General features: G+C 35.6%; 1 protein-coding gene across 1 annotated transcript in view; it reads left to right on the plus strand.

Moving 5' to 3' along the window:
• The window catches only part of ASB3 (ankyrin repeat and SOCS box containing 3), a gene marked incomplete at its 3' end in the record, with an annotated part of 59,759 nt that overhangs the window by 23,220 nt on the left and 15,104 nt on the right, over positions 1-21,435 (plus strand). Inside the window, exons 4-8 of the mRNA XM_079720519.1 lie at positions 519-654; positions 3,859-4,036; positions 5,885-6,082; positions 15,790-16,047; positions 20,876-21,009. Coding sequence (XP_079576645.1) covers positions 519-654; positions 3,859-4,036; positions 5,885-6,082; positions 15,790-16,047; positions 20,876-21,009 — 904 coding nt within the window. The remainder of the gene's footprint in view (positions 1-518; positions 655-3,858; positions 4,037-5,884; positions 6,083-15,789; positions 16,048-20,875; positions 21,010-21,435) is intronic.

A 21,435-nucleotide genomic window follows, 5' to 3' on the forward strand; every position in this document is an offset into this window, starting at 1 on the left:
CAGTTTTTGCTTCCTACTTGCCTGTGATTTATGATGGTTAGTGCAGTACAGAAAAGGCAGTCTAAATGTTAACGGTCATTCTGAATAAGCCAACTGCTCTAGTAGTTCTAGTAGCTTTGGGCTGCAGGGATTATCTAAGTTTTTCAAATGTTGATAGCATAGTTAAGAGACCATCAGAATATTGGGGATATAAATTGATAGCGAGCAATGGCTCATTTTATTTATAATAGCACTGTGTTTAGAAACTGTGATGACATCTTAGTGCTTGTACTTGCAAACTAATTTTGCAGGATTTTATAAGGATTATAATTCCTAGAGATTCCCAGTGTTTTATCTGTTTATGTTTAATGTTCTAGCTAAACGTACAGAATAATCTGATTGTTGAACACTTTCTTCCCATCCACCAATACACTTTTTCCCTTTAGTGAGGATAAAAAACATACACACACACAACAATAAAAAAGATATCTTCTATTTTCTTTGTTTTCTCTTATTTAAAATATGAATCTGTGCCTTAGGAAAATGCTGAGATCATAAAATTGCTTCTTAAAAAAGGAGCAAACAAGGAATGCCAGGATGACTTTGGAATCACACCTTTATTTGTGGCTGCTCAATATGGCAAGCTAGAAAGCTTGAGCATACTTATATCATCAGGTAAGACTAATCCATTAGCCTTTACACTGTTAAGATCATGAGTTTTAACTTTGTATCTTCTTAGGAAGAGTAATTCTTGACCAGATATAGATCAGGTTCTGGAATTTATGGTCTTATATTAGTGGTAAATAAGAGTACATACAAGTTCATTTATAAGCCTGGTTACTAAGTCTCTATTACTAACATAATACAATGCGCAACTATTAATTTATCTGAGTAGGACCATAATGATCTATCATTAAAGCAGGTTTATTGGCAAGTTTAATGATGGTGCTGTCCTTTATTATAGGGACCTGAGCAATTCCAACTTTCTAGGATACAAGACTAGTATAGGCTTAATTAATTTTTTAGATAGTTATTTTGTATATTAACCCTTTGAGTTGTATGTTTTGATCAATTGTGTGATATTTAAATGGATTTATTTCAAAGCATGTTTATACTTTATTATGTTAATAAATAGCAACAGAAGCCTGTTAAAGGTTTCCCAGTGACAACCATTACACATTCAGCATTGTCAGAGAGGATGGTGTTGAGGTGGCATTCTTACTCTGTGTGACATTTCTGTGACCAGAAACTTTTGTTATGTAAGAGCTTTTCAGTTCTTCCAGACACTGCGTGTGCACTCACACTGCTAACCTGACGAAGCATGGACAGTCAAGAGCAGATGGGAAATACACCAGATTTGCCACCACGCAATTTTTTTTAATACTTAGACTTTTCACATGTCTTCTGTAATACCTAAACTTTTAATAAATTACCAAAACAAAGTTTAAAGTTGAGAGAATCCCCCAAATCATTTGTTCAAGCATTTTTTTTTTTTTTTTTTGGTATTAAGAATCCCAGGCTTGGGGACTCCCCTGATGGTCCAGTGGTTAAGAATCCACCTTCTAATGCAGGGGACATGGGTTCGATCCCTGGTCGAGGAGCTAGGATCCCACATGCCACGGGGCATTTGGGCCCGTGTGCCACAACTGCCGAGCCCGTGCACTCTAGAGCCCGTGCACCACAACTAGAGAGGCTGCATGCTGCAACTACTGAGCCTGTGTGCTCTGGAGCCCACATGCCACAACTAGAGAAGAACCTGCATGCCGCAACTAAGACCTGACACAGCCAAATTAATTAATTAATTAATTAATTAAAAAAAAAAAAAAGAATCCCAGGCTCTGAGCATTTAAGTGCCTAACCAAAGATCTAGAAAGTATTCCCTGGCAGAATCAGGACTTGGATCCAGGACTTGTGATTCCTCATCTTCCTTCTTCTATGTTGTACCTTCCCAAGGACTGTTGTGATGTATTTTGTGACTTCCAGTCCATAAGTTCCAGTTATTCGTGTGTAGCTAATATTTAGAATGAAATAGGTTAAACTGCAGCTTAATGACTCCTCATGCTGAGCCTGTCTCCTGGAACACTAAGCACCTGTTTTGTTTTCCTTTGTTCTTTTTTTCTTCTCCTCTCTGAATAGTTATGAATGGCAAGTTGAAAAGGTATGTAGGTATGTTTATAATGTAACTATACATGTTTCTAACTCTTTAAAATGACTTTCCTTTCAGTGAATTATCTCTCATTTTCCCAACTTTTCTACCTGTAATCTTACAGGGTCTAGTTCCTTATTCTTCCTTATACATTGAAATTGTCAATCAAAACAAAACATTGCTTAAAAGAGAAAGTTAAGTAGGTTTCTTTTTTGACTTAGTATTTTCTCAGTTATAGTGTTCATTTCTTTTCTTTTTTTTTTTTTTTTTTTGCGGTACGCGGGCCTCTCACCACTGTGGCCTCTCCCGTTGCGGAGCACAGGCTCCGGACACACAGGCTCAGCAGCCATGGCTCTTGGGCCCAGCCGCTCCACGGCATGTGGGATCTTCCCGGACTGGGGCACGAACCCATGTCCCCTGTATCGGCAGGCGGACTCTCAACCACTGCACCACCAGGGAAGCCCTATAGTGTTCATTTCTTTCTGAGGCTGACAGTAGGTGAAGCCACCTTGTACAAGTCAAGAATATTCTGTGTATCTAGACATGTTGACTATCCAGTTGGAATTTCTGACAGTTCCATAAACTCTAAGTTACCATTTGTGTTTTGCATTGTTTTTACCCATTTCAGGGCTTTGGTTTATTCAAGGTATTTATGGAACATCCTTTTTTTTTTTTTTTTTTTTTTTTGCGATACGCGGGCCTCTCACTGCTGTGGCCTCTCCCGTTGCGGAGCACAGGCTCCGGACGCGCAGGCCCAGCGGCCTTGGCTCACAGGCCCAGCTGCTCCGTGGCATGTGGGATCCTCCCGGACCGGGGCACAAACCCGCGTCCCCTGCGTCAGCAGGCGGACTCTCAACCACTGCGCCACCAGGGAAGCCTGAACATCCTTTTAAAAAAGTAGTCTTTCCCCCCTTGATGATGATGATTTTTCACTGAGCTGTATTCCAGAAATTTAAAAATTCTCATGGTCATGTATTAACACCATACTTAGCATACTTAACACATTATTTGTCAATGAGAGAAGTTTGAGGAAGTCTGCTATTTTTGAAACCTTCACAAAAATTGAGGTCACCAAACTTTTTCACATCTTTATACATTTGCGTCTAAATAATTGATTAGATTTATGCTTTAAAAGATCAGTTTAGAAACCCATTTAAATAGACCTTTTTCCTTTTAATGTGGGCTCTGTTTATCATGCACTGGTCATGAAGAAAAGTGATATAATGAAGAGTATAGTCAACATTAGTTTAAAGGCATAGCCCCCATGTATATCATATCTACTGGAATTTTTTTTTCACAAATTTAGCCTGAATCAATTAGTGGCATCTGTAAAGTCTCATAATTTAGATTTTTTTCTTATCCTTTCAGTAACGATCAGAAATGTTATCTATATTTGATGGTTTGCATTTTTCCTTTTTTAAATGATTGCTTACTGGACCCTCAGAGTGCTTGTTGGAATGAAATGAATCCTTCATTGAATAAGTTTCTTATTTTAGCTTAAAAATGAATTCTAAAATATTAATCACTTGTTTTCTTGCTGACATAAAAGTAAAAACAATGTAAATGATTACCAATAAGTTATGAAAATTAATATGTTTTAACAACAGTATCCACTAAGGAAGAAAAGCTATTGTACTATGAAACCCTTTTAAGGCAGCTGCTTTGAAATTTTTGTTAATTATTATTATTATTATTTGCATTAAGGAGGGTTATATGTTAAATGTTTATTTTAGGTGCAAATGTCAATTGTCAAGCCTTGGACAAAGCTACTCCCTTGTTCATTGCTACTCAAGAGGGCCACACAGAATGTGTGGAGCTTTTGCTTTCCAGTGGGGCAGATCCTGATCTTTACTGTAATGAGGACAATTGGCAGTTACCTATTCATGCAGCTGCACAAATGGGCCATACAAAGTAAGTGTTAGAAATGGAAAATAAAAATGGTCTCATAATTCAAAGGTAATAGAAATAGATCTAAAGGCCAGACCCTTTACCTCCAGGCATAACCCTTGGTATTCCCTTCTCTACTGATCTTCTGGGTGACTAGATCCACCCCCCACATTTGTCCCGCTTGCAATCCCAGCAACTCGTAGTCTTGCCCTTTCCTAGTGTGAGGCAGAGTGGCCCCAGGGGCTTTCTTAGGGTGTTAAGTCTTCTGTCTGACTTCTTAAGCTGTGGCTGTACTCTCCCACTCCTTTCCAGTTTTGTCCCAGGCATCTTCAGGTATTGATCCAATGGCTTTATTCAACTTATTTTGTTACCTCCTTGACCCCAGGAAGGTTTTGAGTTTGTGATCTCTTTTGTGTGGACTGGGTAGTCCTCCACATCTTGAACCCTTTGACTGGACGTCTCTTTGTCTTATTTCAAATTCAACTTGGTACTTTCCCCTGCTTCTATTACTCTTCTTCCTTAGCCAGAAATTCCAGTGAAATTTTTGGTATTGTCTGAAGAGAGAGAGACTTAACCAAAGTTGGAACTCCCTGAAATTGGGGGTTCCAGGAATCTCAGAAATTATTAAGCCTGGTTATACCGTGAGAATATGGCAGCCTGTCTTAACATAGATTGGTACCAAACAGTTTTTTAAAATATATTTTTAAAGTTTTTAGAGTCATACTACTACAATAATAATTTTTATAGCTCTTGTTAGTATTTTTTAATTTAAAAAGTAATAGTAAAATGGTCTTGTCTTTAGTACGTATACATAGTAGGAAAACAGATGCTGTGATTGGGTTATTATGCCACTAGGTGGCATGGTATTTTACTATTTCCTTAAAGATATTTGTAATCATGTTTGTGCCCTGTTGAAGAGTATAATTTTTCCAACTCATTTAAAAAAATTTAGCACATTTATTACATATAAGAGACACTAAACATATTCTTTATTTTAACAAAGTACTTAGGTTTAAAAATTTGATGTTTTTCTTAACTGTTGATTGTTTATCTAATCATAAATCTTAGGTACAATTATACTCTGAGCTTTAAATTGATACCAAAACCCTCTTGAGAATTTGTCCTCATTTCTTCTCAATTTTGAGAATTCTGTTTGTCACTGATAATTTCCTTCATGGTGAAATATAAGTTCTCCTTAAATATTATCTTAGTCCTACCTTACCTAAGGAAAAGTAGCAAAGAGAAAGAATGTTATAAATTCTTAATTTATTCTTAATTTTTAAATAAATCTGCCTTAATATTTAAAGAGCTCATCTTCTTTTCTGAGAATACAATATTTTAGCAGAATTTCTGACTTCTTCCTGATGAAAATACTATTCATTTCATGTCACTCACCGTCTTAAAAAATTCTTACTGATTAGAAAAATAAAACTTTGGTTGCTACTTTATGAAGGAAAATAACTTGTTTTCTTGATAACAAGTTTATATTTAGTATAATGAAGTTTTAAAAATTTTTATTAGATCCTAAAATATCTAATATAAAATTTGAATTTTGGGGAGGAAGGTGGTTGCTGGTGGGAAGGTAAATAATTCATGAAAAATAAAGGACTGTGTGTTATCTGTTTACTTTTATGGGAACGTTATTTAGCTCTGCTTCAGATATGTTTAAGGATCTTTCTATTAAGCAACAATAATGAGCGTAACATTTCGGAGTATGTAGCTTGTAATAATTTACTGTAGATAGAAAGTACACTGAAGACAGAAAGACTTTTTAAAATCAATCAATGGGTGACTCAAAATATGTGCTGTAGAAATGTCTACACTTATGTACATATAAAAGCATTATATACCCCTGAATTTGTGTATTTGCAGAATCTTGGACTTGTTAATACCACTTACTAACCGGGTCTGTGACACTGGGCCAAACAAAGTGAGTCCTGTGTACTCAGCAGTGTTTGGAGGGCATGAAGAGTGCCTAGAAATGTTGCTCCAGTCTGGCTACCACCCAGATGCCCAGATGTGCCTCGTCTTCGGATTCAGTTCTCCCATGTGTATGGCTTTCCAAAAGGAGTATGTATATTTGCTGTATTTTTATTCTTTTTTGCTATATGGAGATGTATTTCCAAGTGACTTTCTTTTGTGAAGCAATATGTCTTAGAGCTAAATTGGTAACTTAAAAACAAAAAACAGACAAAAACAAAAGCCTTCTGTGATGCACCTTGTTCAGTCAAACTGTAATAAAAATTAGGTGATAATGTCAGATTTTTTTCCTTCTCTCTTTGGCTCTGGATTATATTTTTGGTGTAGCAATTTTAGAGCATACTTCCAATATATTAAAGTAAATGCAGGAATTCTCTGATTTCCTTGGTCTTCAAAACAATTTAAGAATTAAAACAAACTTTAAGTTACACAATGAATAAGGGCTGAAGATTTAATGTATAATGTGACTGTAGTTGATAACACTGTATTATATAATTGAAATTTCCTAAGTAAGAGTACAACTTAAATGCTCTTAAAAAAAAGAGGTAAATATTTGAGGTGATGAATGTTTTCACAATGTATATGTATGTCAAATCACCTCATTATATACTTTAACTATCTTACAATGTTATTTGTCAGTTATACCTCAGTAAAGCTGGGAGGCAAAAACATAAAAAAGTTAAAAATACCTTTGTCAAGTATGATATTGACTGTGTGTCAGGCTATTTATCATTTGAAATTTATATTTACAAGACTTGTTATGAACCTAAAATAAAACTTTAGTTTTCTAGATATTCTTGCATTTTTAATGTATTTGGTATGTAGCATTTATTTCTGTAGGTCACACTCAGTTTAAAATTTTTAAAAATATTTCTTTTGCTTATCTGCCATGATGCTGTGAGTAGAATAAATGAAGAATTACTGATAGATTATTGATTAGATTCTGGCCAAGACTTGTCTATAAGACTCCTAAGGTTTTAAAATAGATGGTAAGAATAAGGCTATGTGTAAGAAAAGCCATATTGAGTAAAATCTATGGTCCATGCAATAATGGAATAAGTTGTGCAAGTAGTTGCTGTTTTTGGTTTTTTTTTTTTTAGCGGTACACGGGCTTCTCACTGTTGTGGCCTCTCCCGTTGCGGAGCACAGGCTCCGGATGCGAAGGCTCAGCGGCCATGGCTCACGGGCCCAGCCGCTCCGCCCGTTTCCCCTGCATCGGCAGGCGGACTCTCAACCACTGTGCCACCAGGGAAGCCCGTTGCTGTTGTTTTTAATGACGCAAAAGAGGTTGCAGGCTTACCTCAAATTTCATTGGCTTTCCTGAATTCACCATTATGGATTGCTAGCTATGACTTAATTTAAACATTTATCAAAAACTTATTTGCTAAGCTTTTCAGTCTCTACCATCTTGTAATATTTGCTATGTAAAATAGTAGTTCATTTCATTTGTTCTGAATTTAAGCTTCTACGTATACACTGTACTCTGAGTATTTGGGGTTTTGGTTAATCTGAGTGTCTGGGGTTTTGGTTAATCTGAGTATCTGGGGTTTTGGTTAATCTGAGTATCTGGGATCCACTCTATGCATAACTTTCCCGATTTCATGGTATACTTCCTTAGGTTTTGTCTTTATAAACAGAGGAGCCCTAATTATTTTAGTTTACCTCACTAGGCCTATACTGATGACTTTAGTTGATTCATTTGCCTTTCTCTGTACATATCTATCTCATTGTATTTTATTATTAGATCAGAATTGAATATTTTTTTAATACATTTATTTATTTATTTTTGGTTGCCTTGGGTCTTCGTTGCAGTGCGCGGGCTTTCTCTAGCTGTGGCTAGCGGGGGCTACTCTTTGTTGAAGTGCGTGGGCTTCTCATTGCAGTGGCTTCTCTTGTTGCGGAGCACAGGCTTTAGGCGCGCGGGCTTCAGTGGTTGTGGCACGTGGGCTCCGTAGTTGTGGCTCGCAGGCTCTAGAGCGCAGGCTCAGTAGTTGTGGCGCACGGGCTTAGTTGCTCCACAGCATGTGGGATTGTCCTGGACCAGGGATCGAACCCGTGTCCTCTGCATTGGCAGGCAGATTCTTAACCACTGTGCCACCAGGGAAGCCCCTGAACATTTTTTTATTTGATCAGAATGTAATGGTTTTGTATAGTTTTGTACAGTTGTATGTCTATGTGTCCAATATAACAATAATCTGTTTTAGTCTTCGTCTTACTTTTGGAGGAATATTTTTGGTCCTGGTCACAGCAGCTAAGCTCATGCCTCATCATCTTATATAAGTGTAGTTTAAATTAAACGTATTAAACCATAGCAGTACCTCTGTTAACCCCGAAACACCTTAAAATTAATGTTTTTCTGGCCTGAGAAATCAGGTAAATAGAACCCTGTGGAACAGAGGGTATGAGGGGAATCCTGGAGCCGAGAGAGCTGGAGAAGGGGTTCTCTTCATTCTGTGTACAAACCTGCATATGTCCAGAGCCCATCCAAGCTTTGAATGCACAGGACAGACATTGAAAACAAGATTTGAACTATCACCCAAGTCTCAGGCCCCTGAATGGTACATTTCATGGGGCCAGACCCAAAGCAGCATAGCAAAGGCTTGAGAACTGAACCAGCAGTCTGTAGAGGTGAAAAAGAAATTGTAGTCTAAACCTAAGTAGGTTATATGCCTGCTAAAATAAACAAACACAATCAGTATTATATTCAAAAGATTATAACAGGACCCAGGCCTAGAGTTTACACACAGCATTACTATTCGTAATGTCCAGGTTACAGTCTAAAATGACTTGACATATGAAGAACCAGAAAATATGACCAGTTTTAGAGGGAAAAGACAATTAACAGGTGTCAACCCTGAGATGATCTAGATGTTGGAAATATTAAATAATTGAAAATAGCTATTATAATGGTGCTTAATGAAGTAAACACACTTGAAATAAATGGAAAGGTAGATATTTTCAGCTGAGAAATAAAAACTAGAGCCAAATGGACTTCTTAAAACTGAGAAATATAAAATCTGAAATGAAAATTTAACTATATGAGCTCCATAGCAGAATGGAATTGACAGGAAAGAGTCAACTTGAAGATAGACCAATATAAATTATCCAAACAGAAGAACAGAGAAGATGACGACTTGGGGGACAAAAAGGAACAGAGCCTCAGGGACCTGAGAGACAGTATGACTGGGGTTGACATTCATGTCATTAGGGTCCAGAAGGGAGGAGAAAGAGGTTGTGAACTGATAATGGATGAAAACTTCCCAACATTGGATAAAGACGTAAGTTTTATAGATTTAAGAAGCTCAGCAAACCAAAATAGGATAAACCCAAGGAAAAGCATGCTCAATAATCAAACTGCTGAAAACTAAAAGTAAAGAAGCAACAGTGTGGCGTATGGTGGTCTTTGGTCAGAGACATGAGCTAACAAACTTTGTTTTTTGCTACTCTTGGCAATTTTGCTCTGTAAAATGGCCCTATAGAGCATAACTAAAATCTGTTTTGGTGGCTTTAAAAGGGCTTGTCAGATATTTTCTTTCATGTGGGAACTTGTAATTGGGCCAAATGTATTTTTAATTAGTAAGGTAGGTTTTCAGTAAGAAAAGTCACTGGAAAATACTATTTGTTAGTCTAAAGGAAAAAAGTCATCAAAACATCAGAATATCTGTTTTATGAGGGTACATTCTCCTAGTCTTTCCAGTTGACTTTTTGTTTGCCTGGGCCCATGGCAGTAGACTTAATTTTGATATATCTTTGCCGTTATTACCTACTCTGCGGGGAATTTAATTGACAGGGAAACATTTCCCAAAGGACTAAATCTAAGCAATGGTAGCATCATAATCACATATGCTCACATTTAATGTGTATAAAAATATAGTACATTACACAATTTTTGGCACACAGAAAAATATCAAGGTTAATTCTCTTCTTCATTTCTGGAGAAAAAATTCATTTTTGCCATCCTCCATTTATCTAAAAAAGAGCATCAATTAAATTTTTAGTCTCTATATTATGTTTATGTAAGCTAATGTCTGGCTCTTAGTTTGCATGTCATCACTGTACATGTAATGTGAAAATCATTGGATTATTTTGGGACTCGATGTAAAGCTGATCAAGCAAGAAAACTGTCATTCTCCCAGTAGGTTTTGTTTTAGTGTATCAGAGGGTAATATAGCTAGTGCCTGCGGAAAAAAACCGAAGTTGAAAAATTCATTAATTTTTAATTTCTTTCATTAAGTATGCATCTGAAAATTTGGATTCTCTATGGTTGCATACTTAAAATTAATTAAATTAATTACAATTACTATTTAAAAAGCAAGGACAGTGGACTAAAATTTTCATTTAAAAATAACTTTTTTGTGCTGTTTTTCCTTAAAAAACAATGTTTGAATTTCCTATATTACATTTACCAATTATGAATAAGAATTTGCATTTTAGTCACAGTAATGATACCAGGGAACTTGGAAGACTCCATTTTCCAAAATTAATTATTAAATATTCAAATTTTCAGAGATTTGGTAATAGACAATGAGGTAAGTTTAGTGGTATAAGTTTTGAAATTTCATTTTTATAGCAATGGTGTGTTGTTACAATAATGTTAGTTTGGTGTAAGATTGTTGTAGAAAGATTTAATCAGCACTTAACTGACTCCAGGTATTAATGAGTCAAAAACTTTTGTTTTCTTATTTGTATGTTTTCTGGTATTTCTCAGAGATCTAGAAATTTAATACTTGTGACCCTCCTTGCACTGTTGGCCTGTTACGTTCTAGTAAACATATCTGCTTTTACAAATAGTATAATTAATATCAAAAGGTGATGAAAATAATAAATATAAATAACGGCTCTGGGTTTTAAGTTTTCCCTTCTTTATTATTTTATTCAGCTGATGTAACTTTTTAGCTCAGGATTAGCATTCTGAAACATTTTTACTGGATATCCCTTGGAGAGGATAAGCTTCCATTTGAAGCAGTGACCCTTAGCTCTTCTCACACTCCAAAGCATGATAGAAAGGTGTCTTGTCTCCTCCACCATCGTACAAAAGCATTCTTTGTCCTTTGGGGCTAACAACTTAACAGTTTTAGTGACATGAAGCCAGTCTTTCAAGGGCATAGCTGAGTAATTCAACTCAAATGAGAAAATAGAAGAAAAAGACTCCTTTAACTGGAATTGGTGGAAGAGCAGGAAGTTGAGAAATTTCAGGACAGTTTGAACAAATATTAATGCCTTTTCTATATGAATGTAGAAAGAGATCCTGGCTTAACCGACCTGATTTTGTCTGTCTTTCTAATTGATACTAATCATTGTTATCCCATTAGTTTTGTAAAAATAATTGTGTCCATTCTTGTCATCATATCACACATGGATACATCTGACACAACCTAATATTTTTATTTTATTTTCAGCTGATGGCTGAAAGCCATTCAATAAAACTTATTATATGGCCTTTTGATGATTCAGCTGATAAGTTGGTTGGATATTTTGTTGGGTAATTGAAACTAAAATTCTCAAGATATTTGCCCATTTCTATTTGTTTAAAAGAAACCTTGTTAACATGTTGAATTTCCTTTTACTGTGTTTTTTTATCTGGGCCTGTTTCTGTGCACATTTTTGAACTTCAAAGAGCAGTATGATGGAAAGTGTACATGCCTCCAGATAAGGTCTAGACATCGCATTTTTAGTTTTTAAACTTCTCCTCTTTCTCCGTGTCTTATGATTTTCACTGTTATATAATGTGGAATCTCTTAATGTGTCACAGTTTGTTCTTGATATTTATGTTAAATGGGAGGGACTACTCTAGGACTTGATGAGTTTTTCCAATTCTCCATCAGGGCTTGAAAGAGAATTTGTATTAAGTGTTAGGAGAAACACATGCATATGTCCATGTAGTTTACATTTTAACCAAAGTTTTATCTAAGCCTTAGGGTCTACTCTTCTTACTCAATAACATATAATAATCAAGGTCATCATAGAGCACTGAAGTTGCTTGAGTTTCTGGAGCTTGTACATGTATCTGAGACCTTCTTAATATCCTTTGCAGAAGCTCAGGGCATGCTGAGAAAGTTTTATGATCCTCCAGTTTATTTTGTGTTTATTATTCACCATATAAATGGTAGTTTTGTTGGAAAAGTCTTTATAGTGTAGCAGTAGGCAGTTTCATAAGCCTTTTAGGAGTATGCTCTTGTCCTTTCTAACACAAGGCAATGTGATAATTGGAAGAAATTTAGAGTGGGGTTTTCCGAAGTGTGTTTTGTAGAGTACTCATTCTATACATTGTTAATAGATAATACACAGGATTAAAAGGGTTTCTTAGTTAATTAAGTTTGGGAAACACAGGGTTAAGCAATGGTAATTAGATTTCTTTCCTGGAGGGCTTCTAAGAATTTTTCTTATGGTGTTGTGTTTTATGAATTCCTAAGGGGGAATGAATCTACAAAAGTTTGAAAAATTTGGGAACATAGGATGAACTTTACAATAAATACACTATTCCTGTGTTTACAGACTTTTGGGGCATTTTATACTCTCTTTATTAGGCTGTTTTCAGATTAACTATTGGATCCATTGCTTTAATTCTAAGGTTACTTCTTCTGAAAGGTATCTGGAGGTTGAAGAAAAACACTTGACCATATAAGTTGAAAATTTAAGTTCATACTGTATTTGTCCTTTTATGGACTAGTGTATATTATAAAGTTTCTCAAATATTTTCATTATGGAGCCTTTTTCTCATAGATCATTTTTCAGGGACTGGTGTTCCATGGAACATACTTTGGGAAACATAGGTCTGGCCTTAAAATAATTCTCAATTTGACTGTTTCATGAAGTGTTTGGTTTTTATAATGTAGGAGAGATATTTCAGATATTTGCTGTATCATATTCACTGTTAGATTTTGGTTTGATATTATTATCCCAATTCTACCAATTACTAGCTTGACTAAGCTTCAGTTTTTGCATCTAGAGTGGAGATGATATTAAAACTTACTTTTTAGGGTGATTGTGAAGATAAAGGCAAATCTTCGGTGTAACACATTTAACATACCATTTATTCTGGTACAGAATAATTACTCAATAAAGTTTGTTATTATAGGGAATTATATGCACATGTTCCTCTCACATTTAGAGATGGATGGTTGGTTTATCTGTGGCCTTGTCCTTAAAATTTTCTTAGCATGAGCCACGTCTCGTTGCTATATTCGAAACTTGAATAAGAAAGCCTCTTGGTTTTGTAGTTTTATTCTAAACAGAAAATAGGTTATCTAGCTATCTGTAGCACTTAATCTAACGGGGTGCATTTAGGGCTCCCGTTTACCTTTGTATTCTGTAGCAGAAAAACTGCTCTTTAAGAGCTAAAGTATCTATGGTTAGGCCATTGATGGTTTCAAATTGCTTGAGGGAAGAGTTCAGCCAGTCCCTGAATTGTACATGTAAACACAGATGCCTTGAAAATTAACAGTCTTCTTGAGAATTATGTATCACATTTGTAATGAGGCAATGTCTTGAGCTTTTCCCACTGTTTACCTACATGTTTACTCGAATGTGTTCAACAGTCCATATCATGTGTTGATTGTTCTGTAGTGGAATCAACAAGTAATAACCGTAGTAATAAAGAGAAGCTAGTTAAATGAGGTGGAAGTAGTTGAAATAAACCAATTATATTGGTTATAACTGTTTAGAACCACTGGTCAGAAGTATCAATATATCCTTTAGCATTTCTTGTAGTGCAGGACTGTTGGCAACAAATTCTTTCAGCTTTCCTGTATCTGAAAGCAGCCAGAAGAAAAAATACATGCATACAGGGCTCTTTTCAAGAACACTGATATGAATGATGGGAGTTTCCTGGAACAAATAGCAATATATGGTAGACAGACAACGAATTTATTAATTTTTATAAAGAAATTTAAGAATTATAGATTTTTCTTTTCTAATTGCTATGCATATTATTAATAATAAAGAGAATTACCATTTAATCTTTTAACTGAAGAAAAGAGCAGAAATTAGAGAACAAATGAAATAGATTTACAAAAATTTACACAGGGTAGGTGACATTTTACTTATATATATAGTGTTTTAACTGCCTTAAAACCTTGATTTCAAGTTCTGTACATAAGTCCTCAGAAGTAGGAGGTATCACATGACAATGGTTTAAATGTTTTATGTTTGTTTTCTCTTTTATTTTTATGACTTCATTATTTAGATTCTATAATACTATGATTAATGAAATATTTCTTTTTTATTTCTAGTTATTTAAAATAGCATTAATGCCAGTTTCAGAGGGAGACTAATTTTATTCTTGCATATTTTCTTTCACATTTGTGTGTGTAATGAACATACATGTTTATTGAGCTTTGTTACAGTTAAAATTATATCATAGGGCTTCCCTGGTGGCGTAGTGGTTGAGAGTCTGCCTGCCGATGCAGGGGACGCGGGTTCGTGCCCCGGTCCGGGAAGATCCCACGTGCCACGGAGCGGCTGGGCCCGTGAGCCATGGCCGCTGAGCCTGCGCGTCCAGAGCCTGTGCTCCGCAACGGGAGAGGCCACAGCAGTGAGAGGCCTGCGTACCACAAAAAAAAAAAAAAAAAAAAAAAATTATATCATAAACAGTTTTTAAAATGTGGTCACACAACCATCAGAATTGTCGTTTTTGATGACTATGTAATATTTTGCACTTACTGCTCCTCTGTTAAACATTTAGGTAATTTCTGTTTTTTAAAAATTTGTTTTTAAAAAATTATAGACAATACTATGGTTAATATATTTGTGCAAATAGGATATAATTTCTTTTTTATTTTGTCTCTTGGATAAATTCCCAGGATTTATGTTTATTATATTGTATTTTAATTTGTGTGGTATTTTACTTTACATGTCATTTTATTTTACAAATACTTACATAATGCTAGTTCTGTGTGCCAGAAAGTTTAAATAACTTGCTCAGACTCACACAGCTAATAAGTGGCTGAGCACTCTGGCTCCAGTCTGTGCTCCTTATAGCTTTGCTATGAAACCTCTTTTGATGCATTTTGCCAATTAGCTCTCTCATAAAAGGGTTACACTTATTTTCAATCACTTTAACCACAACTTAGCAGTATTGGATGATAATTTTTTCTTTTTTAAAGTAACCAATTCAATAGGTATAAAATGATAACACATTTATTCTGTAAAACACTTGATAAAGAAGATTAATTTAAAAATCTAAAGCTGTAAGTTAAATTTTTGTTCATTAAAAAAAGCTTTTCTGTATGATTGCTTTTTACCATTAGAAATTTAAAAGTAAGAGGGAAATTGACTTAGCTATTGTTGAAGGAAGTGGTATCTTGGAGATTCCTAGACTGAATCATCTGTCTTTAGGGACCAGTCACATTGTTTTATTAACTTTGTTTAGCAAGTATTTTGTATTATGGATACTTAATTGTGCAAAAAAATCACAATTTGAGAAGAGTTTTCTACTTGTCAATGATAATTTTAAAACTTACTTATTTAAGATAAATGTTTTAAATTCTAAGGACACGACTTGTTCATAGTTGGAAACTAAAAACCATGCAGAATGGTGTAAATTAAAAAGTAAAACCCTCCCTTTCCTCTGGTCCCCTAGTCTCAATCCACTAGACATGTAAAAATCATCCACTATCCCATTTGCTATTCTCATTTTCCAGTTGTAACTACTATTAACTTTGTAAGAATTATTTTTTTTTAATGTGAAAATCTAACTTCTCTTCTCTTCCCTTCCCTTCTTTTTCCTTCCTCCCTCCCTCCCTGCCTCCCTCCCTTCCTCCCTTCCTTCCTTCCTTTCTTTCTTTTTTGTGGTGGAGCTGTGACTTCTTTGGAATTGTGAATATTCTTTTGAAATATGGAGCCCAGCTAAATGAACTTCATTTGGCATACTGCCTGAAGTATGAGAGGTTTTCAGTATTTCGCTACTTTTTGAAGAAATGTTGCCCATTGACATCATGGAGCCACATATCTGAATTTATAAGTCATGCAGTTAAAGCACAGACGAAATATAAAGAATGGTTGCCAACTCTCCTGCTTGCTGGATTTGACCCACTGAATCTCCTCTGCAGTTCTTGGTAAGAAATCCTACCATGTGGACTTTACTCTTTTTGAGTGAGTGTACTACCTTTAATTTCCCCCAATTTCTTGAGATCCCTGTGTTGGGAGGAGATTGTTATTGTGTGTGTTTTGACTGTGATGGCTGGGTTGGGGTGAAGGAATTGGGGGCGCTGCTAATAGTGAGATTGAGTGTAAGGATAGAGTCCTGGAAAAAGGTCAGAGGTGGCTGGAAGGGAGTAGAAAGGAATGGATGCCAGTGAACCCTCCTGAGAGGGTTATTTCTTCTACTTAGGCCATCCCTCATGCTGCTCTTAAAATGTCTGTGACAGAATGGTTGTAGCTGCTTTGGAGATTTCTAGCATCCCTTAGTCAACTAGATTGAATACTCCTATCCTATAGCAACTTGTCTACTTGAACTTAGTCTCCCTCAATAAATACTGATTTCTGGAGTAGCTGAGGAAATAACTGTTTACCTCAAGTGATTTCTCAGAAGGGCATCCCCTATGAGTGATTATATGAAAGTTGAGTCAGAAATTTTCTAGGGCAAAAGGATAAAAACTGTTTTACCAACCTTTTCAAGAGTTATGTGTCTAGATGGACCGAGAAGGTAATTATAGCGGTGAGAGAACTCTTTTGGCCTGATAATTCGAGTCAAATGAGGAAATAGAATAAAAGTCTCTAGGAATATAAAGAACATAAAAATTAAATGTATTTTATAAAATTTCAATGAAACATCTAGAAGATTTCTTTTTTGTGCTTCAGAAATTACCATTTACCGAAATAATGTTTAGACAAATACTGAGATTTTGGATTTCAGCAGAAAAGTGCTCTGATATTTTGTTATTTAAATTTTGCTTTTCAAAAGAGGTCCTCTTTGGTATTCATGCAGGCAACACTAGTGGTTCCTGCTTGTAAATTTTGTTTGCATTTCTGGGACTGCTTCTTCCGCCTGGTGGCTTCTCCATCTGTAAGTGAAGAACATATCTTTGTTTGGCAGGATCCCAGTATCTCACCTTTTTATTATGTCTGCCATAATATAGAATTCAAGAATTTTCACTAAGCAGAGGTTTTATGCTTAGGACTATCATCCCTTTCTGATACTAAATGTTTCAGATATGTGGCTTGTGAGGAAAACTGCTTTCTGGTAGGTGGTTTGAGGAATATAGAAGTAAAGCAAAGTTTAGATACATGTTCTGATCTCCACTTTACTCTTTGTTTATAGTTTACAGTGGTTTGAGTACCCGATTGTATTTACTTCTGTCTCCAACAGCTGATTAATACATAGTTATCTGTCAAATCACTCACTGTTGCAATTCCCTCTATACCATTTCAATAAAATTTTACAAAAATCCATTGTATTTTTTAGTTAACTGAGTGAGATGTAAAAATTACTGACAATTCATTGAGAAATCTAATTTTTAAAAGTTATTTGTGTATGTTTACTTGTCCTAAAAAATCCCCTTTTACATGTGCACACACACACATACACACACTGAGTACTGAGATAGAAACGCACACTAATGAATGCTATATCTAGCTATTAACAAAGCTATTTAAGGACCCTTAACTTTTTACTTAGTGAATTTTATTGTTGTGTCTGGGCTCCTGATAACTAACAGCAGTTACCCCTCACTGTTCTAGGATTCACTCCCCAAAATGCTACTGTAAATCCAATCAACACATGAGATAGCTGTGGGCAGTTCTGACAGTGTGTTCCCTTTCCTCTGTCACTTCACTTAGTGCTTATTCCCAAGGCACCCACTTTCTTCTCAGCAATGCTTCTTGTGTTTTTCTACTGAAGATACTAACTCGACTCCATATTACTTGCCCATTACTTTCAGCCTTCATGCTCCATTCTGGTTTCTAGTTTATTTCTTTAACCAACACTTAAAATATTGCCTGATACACAGTAGGTACTATTTTAAGTTCTTTACTATTAACTCATTTAATATAAAACATAGTAGATACCATTATCCATATTTTATAGAGGAGGGAATTGAGGCACAAAGTATTTAACATACTTGCCCAAGCTCACACAGCTAGTTAGTGCGAGAGCTTAGGTTTGGACTCAGGCTGTCCAGTAGTGTGGCTCATGTCTGTCTTTGTAACCCCTGTGCTATGCTGCCTTAGCCCAGGGATATGGTATTTTTTATCACTTAATTTTAGGTACCATAATCCCTTGCCTAACCTAGGGGGATCTGGGCCAACTTTTCTTGCTCTTTCCTACTCCTAAATTAGGAAGAAATTATTCAGGGAAAAAATTAAATGTATCTTCTTTTCCTTTCCTCCTCAGACAACTACATAGACTGCTGGAAGGAAAGGGAATTTGCTTTATCCTCCCAAAAGACTTTGTAAAATATACTCTCCCATCCCTAGTTCTGATACAAGGTTCCCTTCCCCCCATGTGACTAGCCCATTTGAGAATTTTTGTGGTAATAAGCCACTGGGTTTGTGTTATATTTATTGGATGTATTAGGATAGAAAAGAGTTAATAAACAGTAAACTACAAATTATTTTGTAGTAAATTGTAAAACTTCAGCTATTTGAATTGAGAACACCAGTTGCATACATTTTACTCTGAAGGAGAACTTTAGTCACTTTATATTCATTAGAAAAGATATGATGGAAAATTTCACTTTAGCAATAAAAATGCTTAACATGGTCAAATTTTTGCTTACTGATCTTTTATTGAATGAATAAAGCAAGTGTTTACGCTGAATGTGATGAATGTTTTGCTTTCTTTGATCAAATTTACATTCAAAGAGCTGTTATAAAATAATTATCCCATAAAAATGTCAATATGTTGTTAAAGTGGATTTTGGTTATATCTTATTTATATAACATGTAAGTCTGTTGCTTAATCTTTGTCATGTAAATTATAAATGTCTTTCCTAGGTATTGGTTGTCTTAAACAGTCTTTAAAGATGTATCTGGCTGAATAATTGCCTGTCACAATATAATCTGCAGAGTTGAAATATTTTTTCAGCTTTAAATGCAAGACTAGGTTTCCTCACACCCCCAATGCAATAGACGAATGATAGAAAGTAAATGTCATCTGTGCGTTTAGTTGATTAACTGTCACTGGTTTATGATTGTGCAACTGCTTTGTACAATGTAACGGTCAATGTAGTACAGTAACAATACATTTTCAGTGCCATTATCAGCATTGGTAAAATAAACTCAACATTATATTAACTACAGCTGTGTAAACAGATTTATTTATTCTGTGTGTGTTTAGATAACTGCACAAAAATGACTTTGTGTTTGGTCACAGTGAGACAGCACATTAAGGTAGAAAAATGAAACCATTAAAAAAGAAACTAGCAACCAGAACCAAGTAACCTTTGGTGTGGGGTTCCTAGAAAGTGAAGGAGGTTGTTTGCATTTGAATATATTTTATCATTTCACTTATTCTCAGTATTTTCTGATAAATCATGACTTCACTGAGAGCTTTTTGAGAAGTAAAATGTTTCCCAAAGCATTTGTGCTACAGTTTAAGTTTTCCTTATATAAGTTTACATATTAGAGAATTAAGATTTTAGGAAATAATTTTCATACTCTCTAATCAGTCATTTCAAGGATACTTTGACCCTGAATTACGAGAAATAAGTTGTCTTTGAGATGACAGGTTTAGAGTATTATTCAGTTTCTTTACTTCTATTTTTCCCTTCTTTTGTCCTTGCTCAGTAATGTCTCCAAAAAAGCGACCTTGAAAATAATTTCTGTTTTTGAAGTAATCACCAGAGACCCTAATGATTTTATTTTTCTTCAAACAATGTGATGGTAGGGGAGTATCTAGTTGAGTACAAAATAAGTATCTTGTTAGAATTTAGAGTTCTCTTTAAGCTTTGATTAAATTTCATGTGTACAATGTTATAAGGCCCACTGAAAATGTAATACTGAAAATTTCAAACCAGTTCTAGTAATATCAGATATTTATATAACATTTTATAGTTTTAAAAGTCTGTTTACTATATTGTCTCCATTATTTTCATGAATAGTCCCCTAAAATAGGTAGGTTAAGTGTTATTCTCATTTTAGAGACCAGGATCTAGGGCTTAAAGAATTTAGGCAACATGTTTGTAAGTAGTAGAGGTGATGTTAGAAATCAGAGCTTTTCTTGGGTCAGTGCTCTTTCTCTTAGGATTCAAGTGCTTATAAAATTTGGGAAGTCTCTTTTGGGTGGGTTGGTAGGAAATATGACATTATTTTTAAAAAATAGAAGGAGAACTGCTTGTCTTCAACAACTTCTTTCAGTTCTTAAAGACAAAACTTATTCTGGTATGTCCTTTAGAGCCGTATCTACAATATAATGGGAAAGGTTCTTATAGGAGAACAGTTGTAGTACATCTCTGAGAGCTGGTCAGAAACAAGCCATCTCTCTCATACACTCAGTTTAGGGACAGCTTTGGGTGTTTGGGCTTTATCCTTTCAGGACTGTTAAATTATGTGTCTGTGAGGATGACCAGTCTAGATTTGGCAAGATGGTCCATTTGCGAGGAAATAATGGCAAATCCACTAATGACAGTGACACTGAATCTGTCTTTTCTTACCACTGCTGCTGGGGAATGGGTAGGAAAATTCCTACCCTCTGTAAGAGTAGAAACTCCTTTTGTCATCCATTGGACAACAACATGCACAGTCACTTGAGTTTCCTGTAGCAACTATAGCTGATTTTTCATGTCCACTGAACTTGCCTCTAGTTTCATGAATATTTTCTATGCTGCAGTTCTCTGTCTGCCTTCCACATCAAGATGTTGTAAGAATAGGTACGTGGTGTTTGTTTTCAGGGTGAACCTTGGTGTATTTTGTGTCTAATTTTGTGTTAATATCTTGCCAATGTAGGATTGACTCAATCAGCGATGACATCCTTATCTTCACTTTGGAGTTTACTAATTGGAGGAGGCTTCCTCCAGCTGTTGAAAAGATGCTCTCTGCTCGTGCCTCAAACTCCTCTTGGGCTCTACAGCAACATATTGGTAAGAAAGCACAATTTTCAAATACACTTCACTACCTTTTCTTTTCTTCCTTCCTTACCTGTGTTGTAATTTTAAGTGATAAGAGTCATTGGAGAACATATATTAAATTGGGCATCATTTGCATTTTCTCTTTTTAAAAATTTATTTATTTTTGGCTGCGTTGGGTCTTCGTTGCTACACATGGGCTTTCTCTAGTTGTGGTGAGCAGGGGCTACTCTTCACTGTAGTGTGTGGGCTTCTCATCGTGGTGGCTTCTCTTGTTGCAGAGCATGGACTCTAGGCACTCGGGCTTCAGTAGTTGTGGCACGCGGGGTCAATAGTTGTGGCACACGGGCTGAGTTGCTCTGCGGCATGTGGGACCTTCCCAGACCAGGGCTCAAACCAGTGTCCCCTGCATTGGCAGGGGGATTCTTAACCACTGCGCCA

This window comes from Hyperoodon ampullatus (assembly GCF_949752795.1).
Source record: "Hyperoodon ampullatus genome assembly, chromosome: 15".
Classification (NCBI taxonomy): Eukaryota; Metazoa; Chordata; class Mammalia; order Artiodactyla; family Ziphiidae; genus Hyperoodon; species Hyperoodon ampullatus.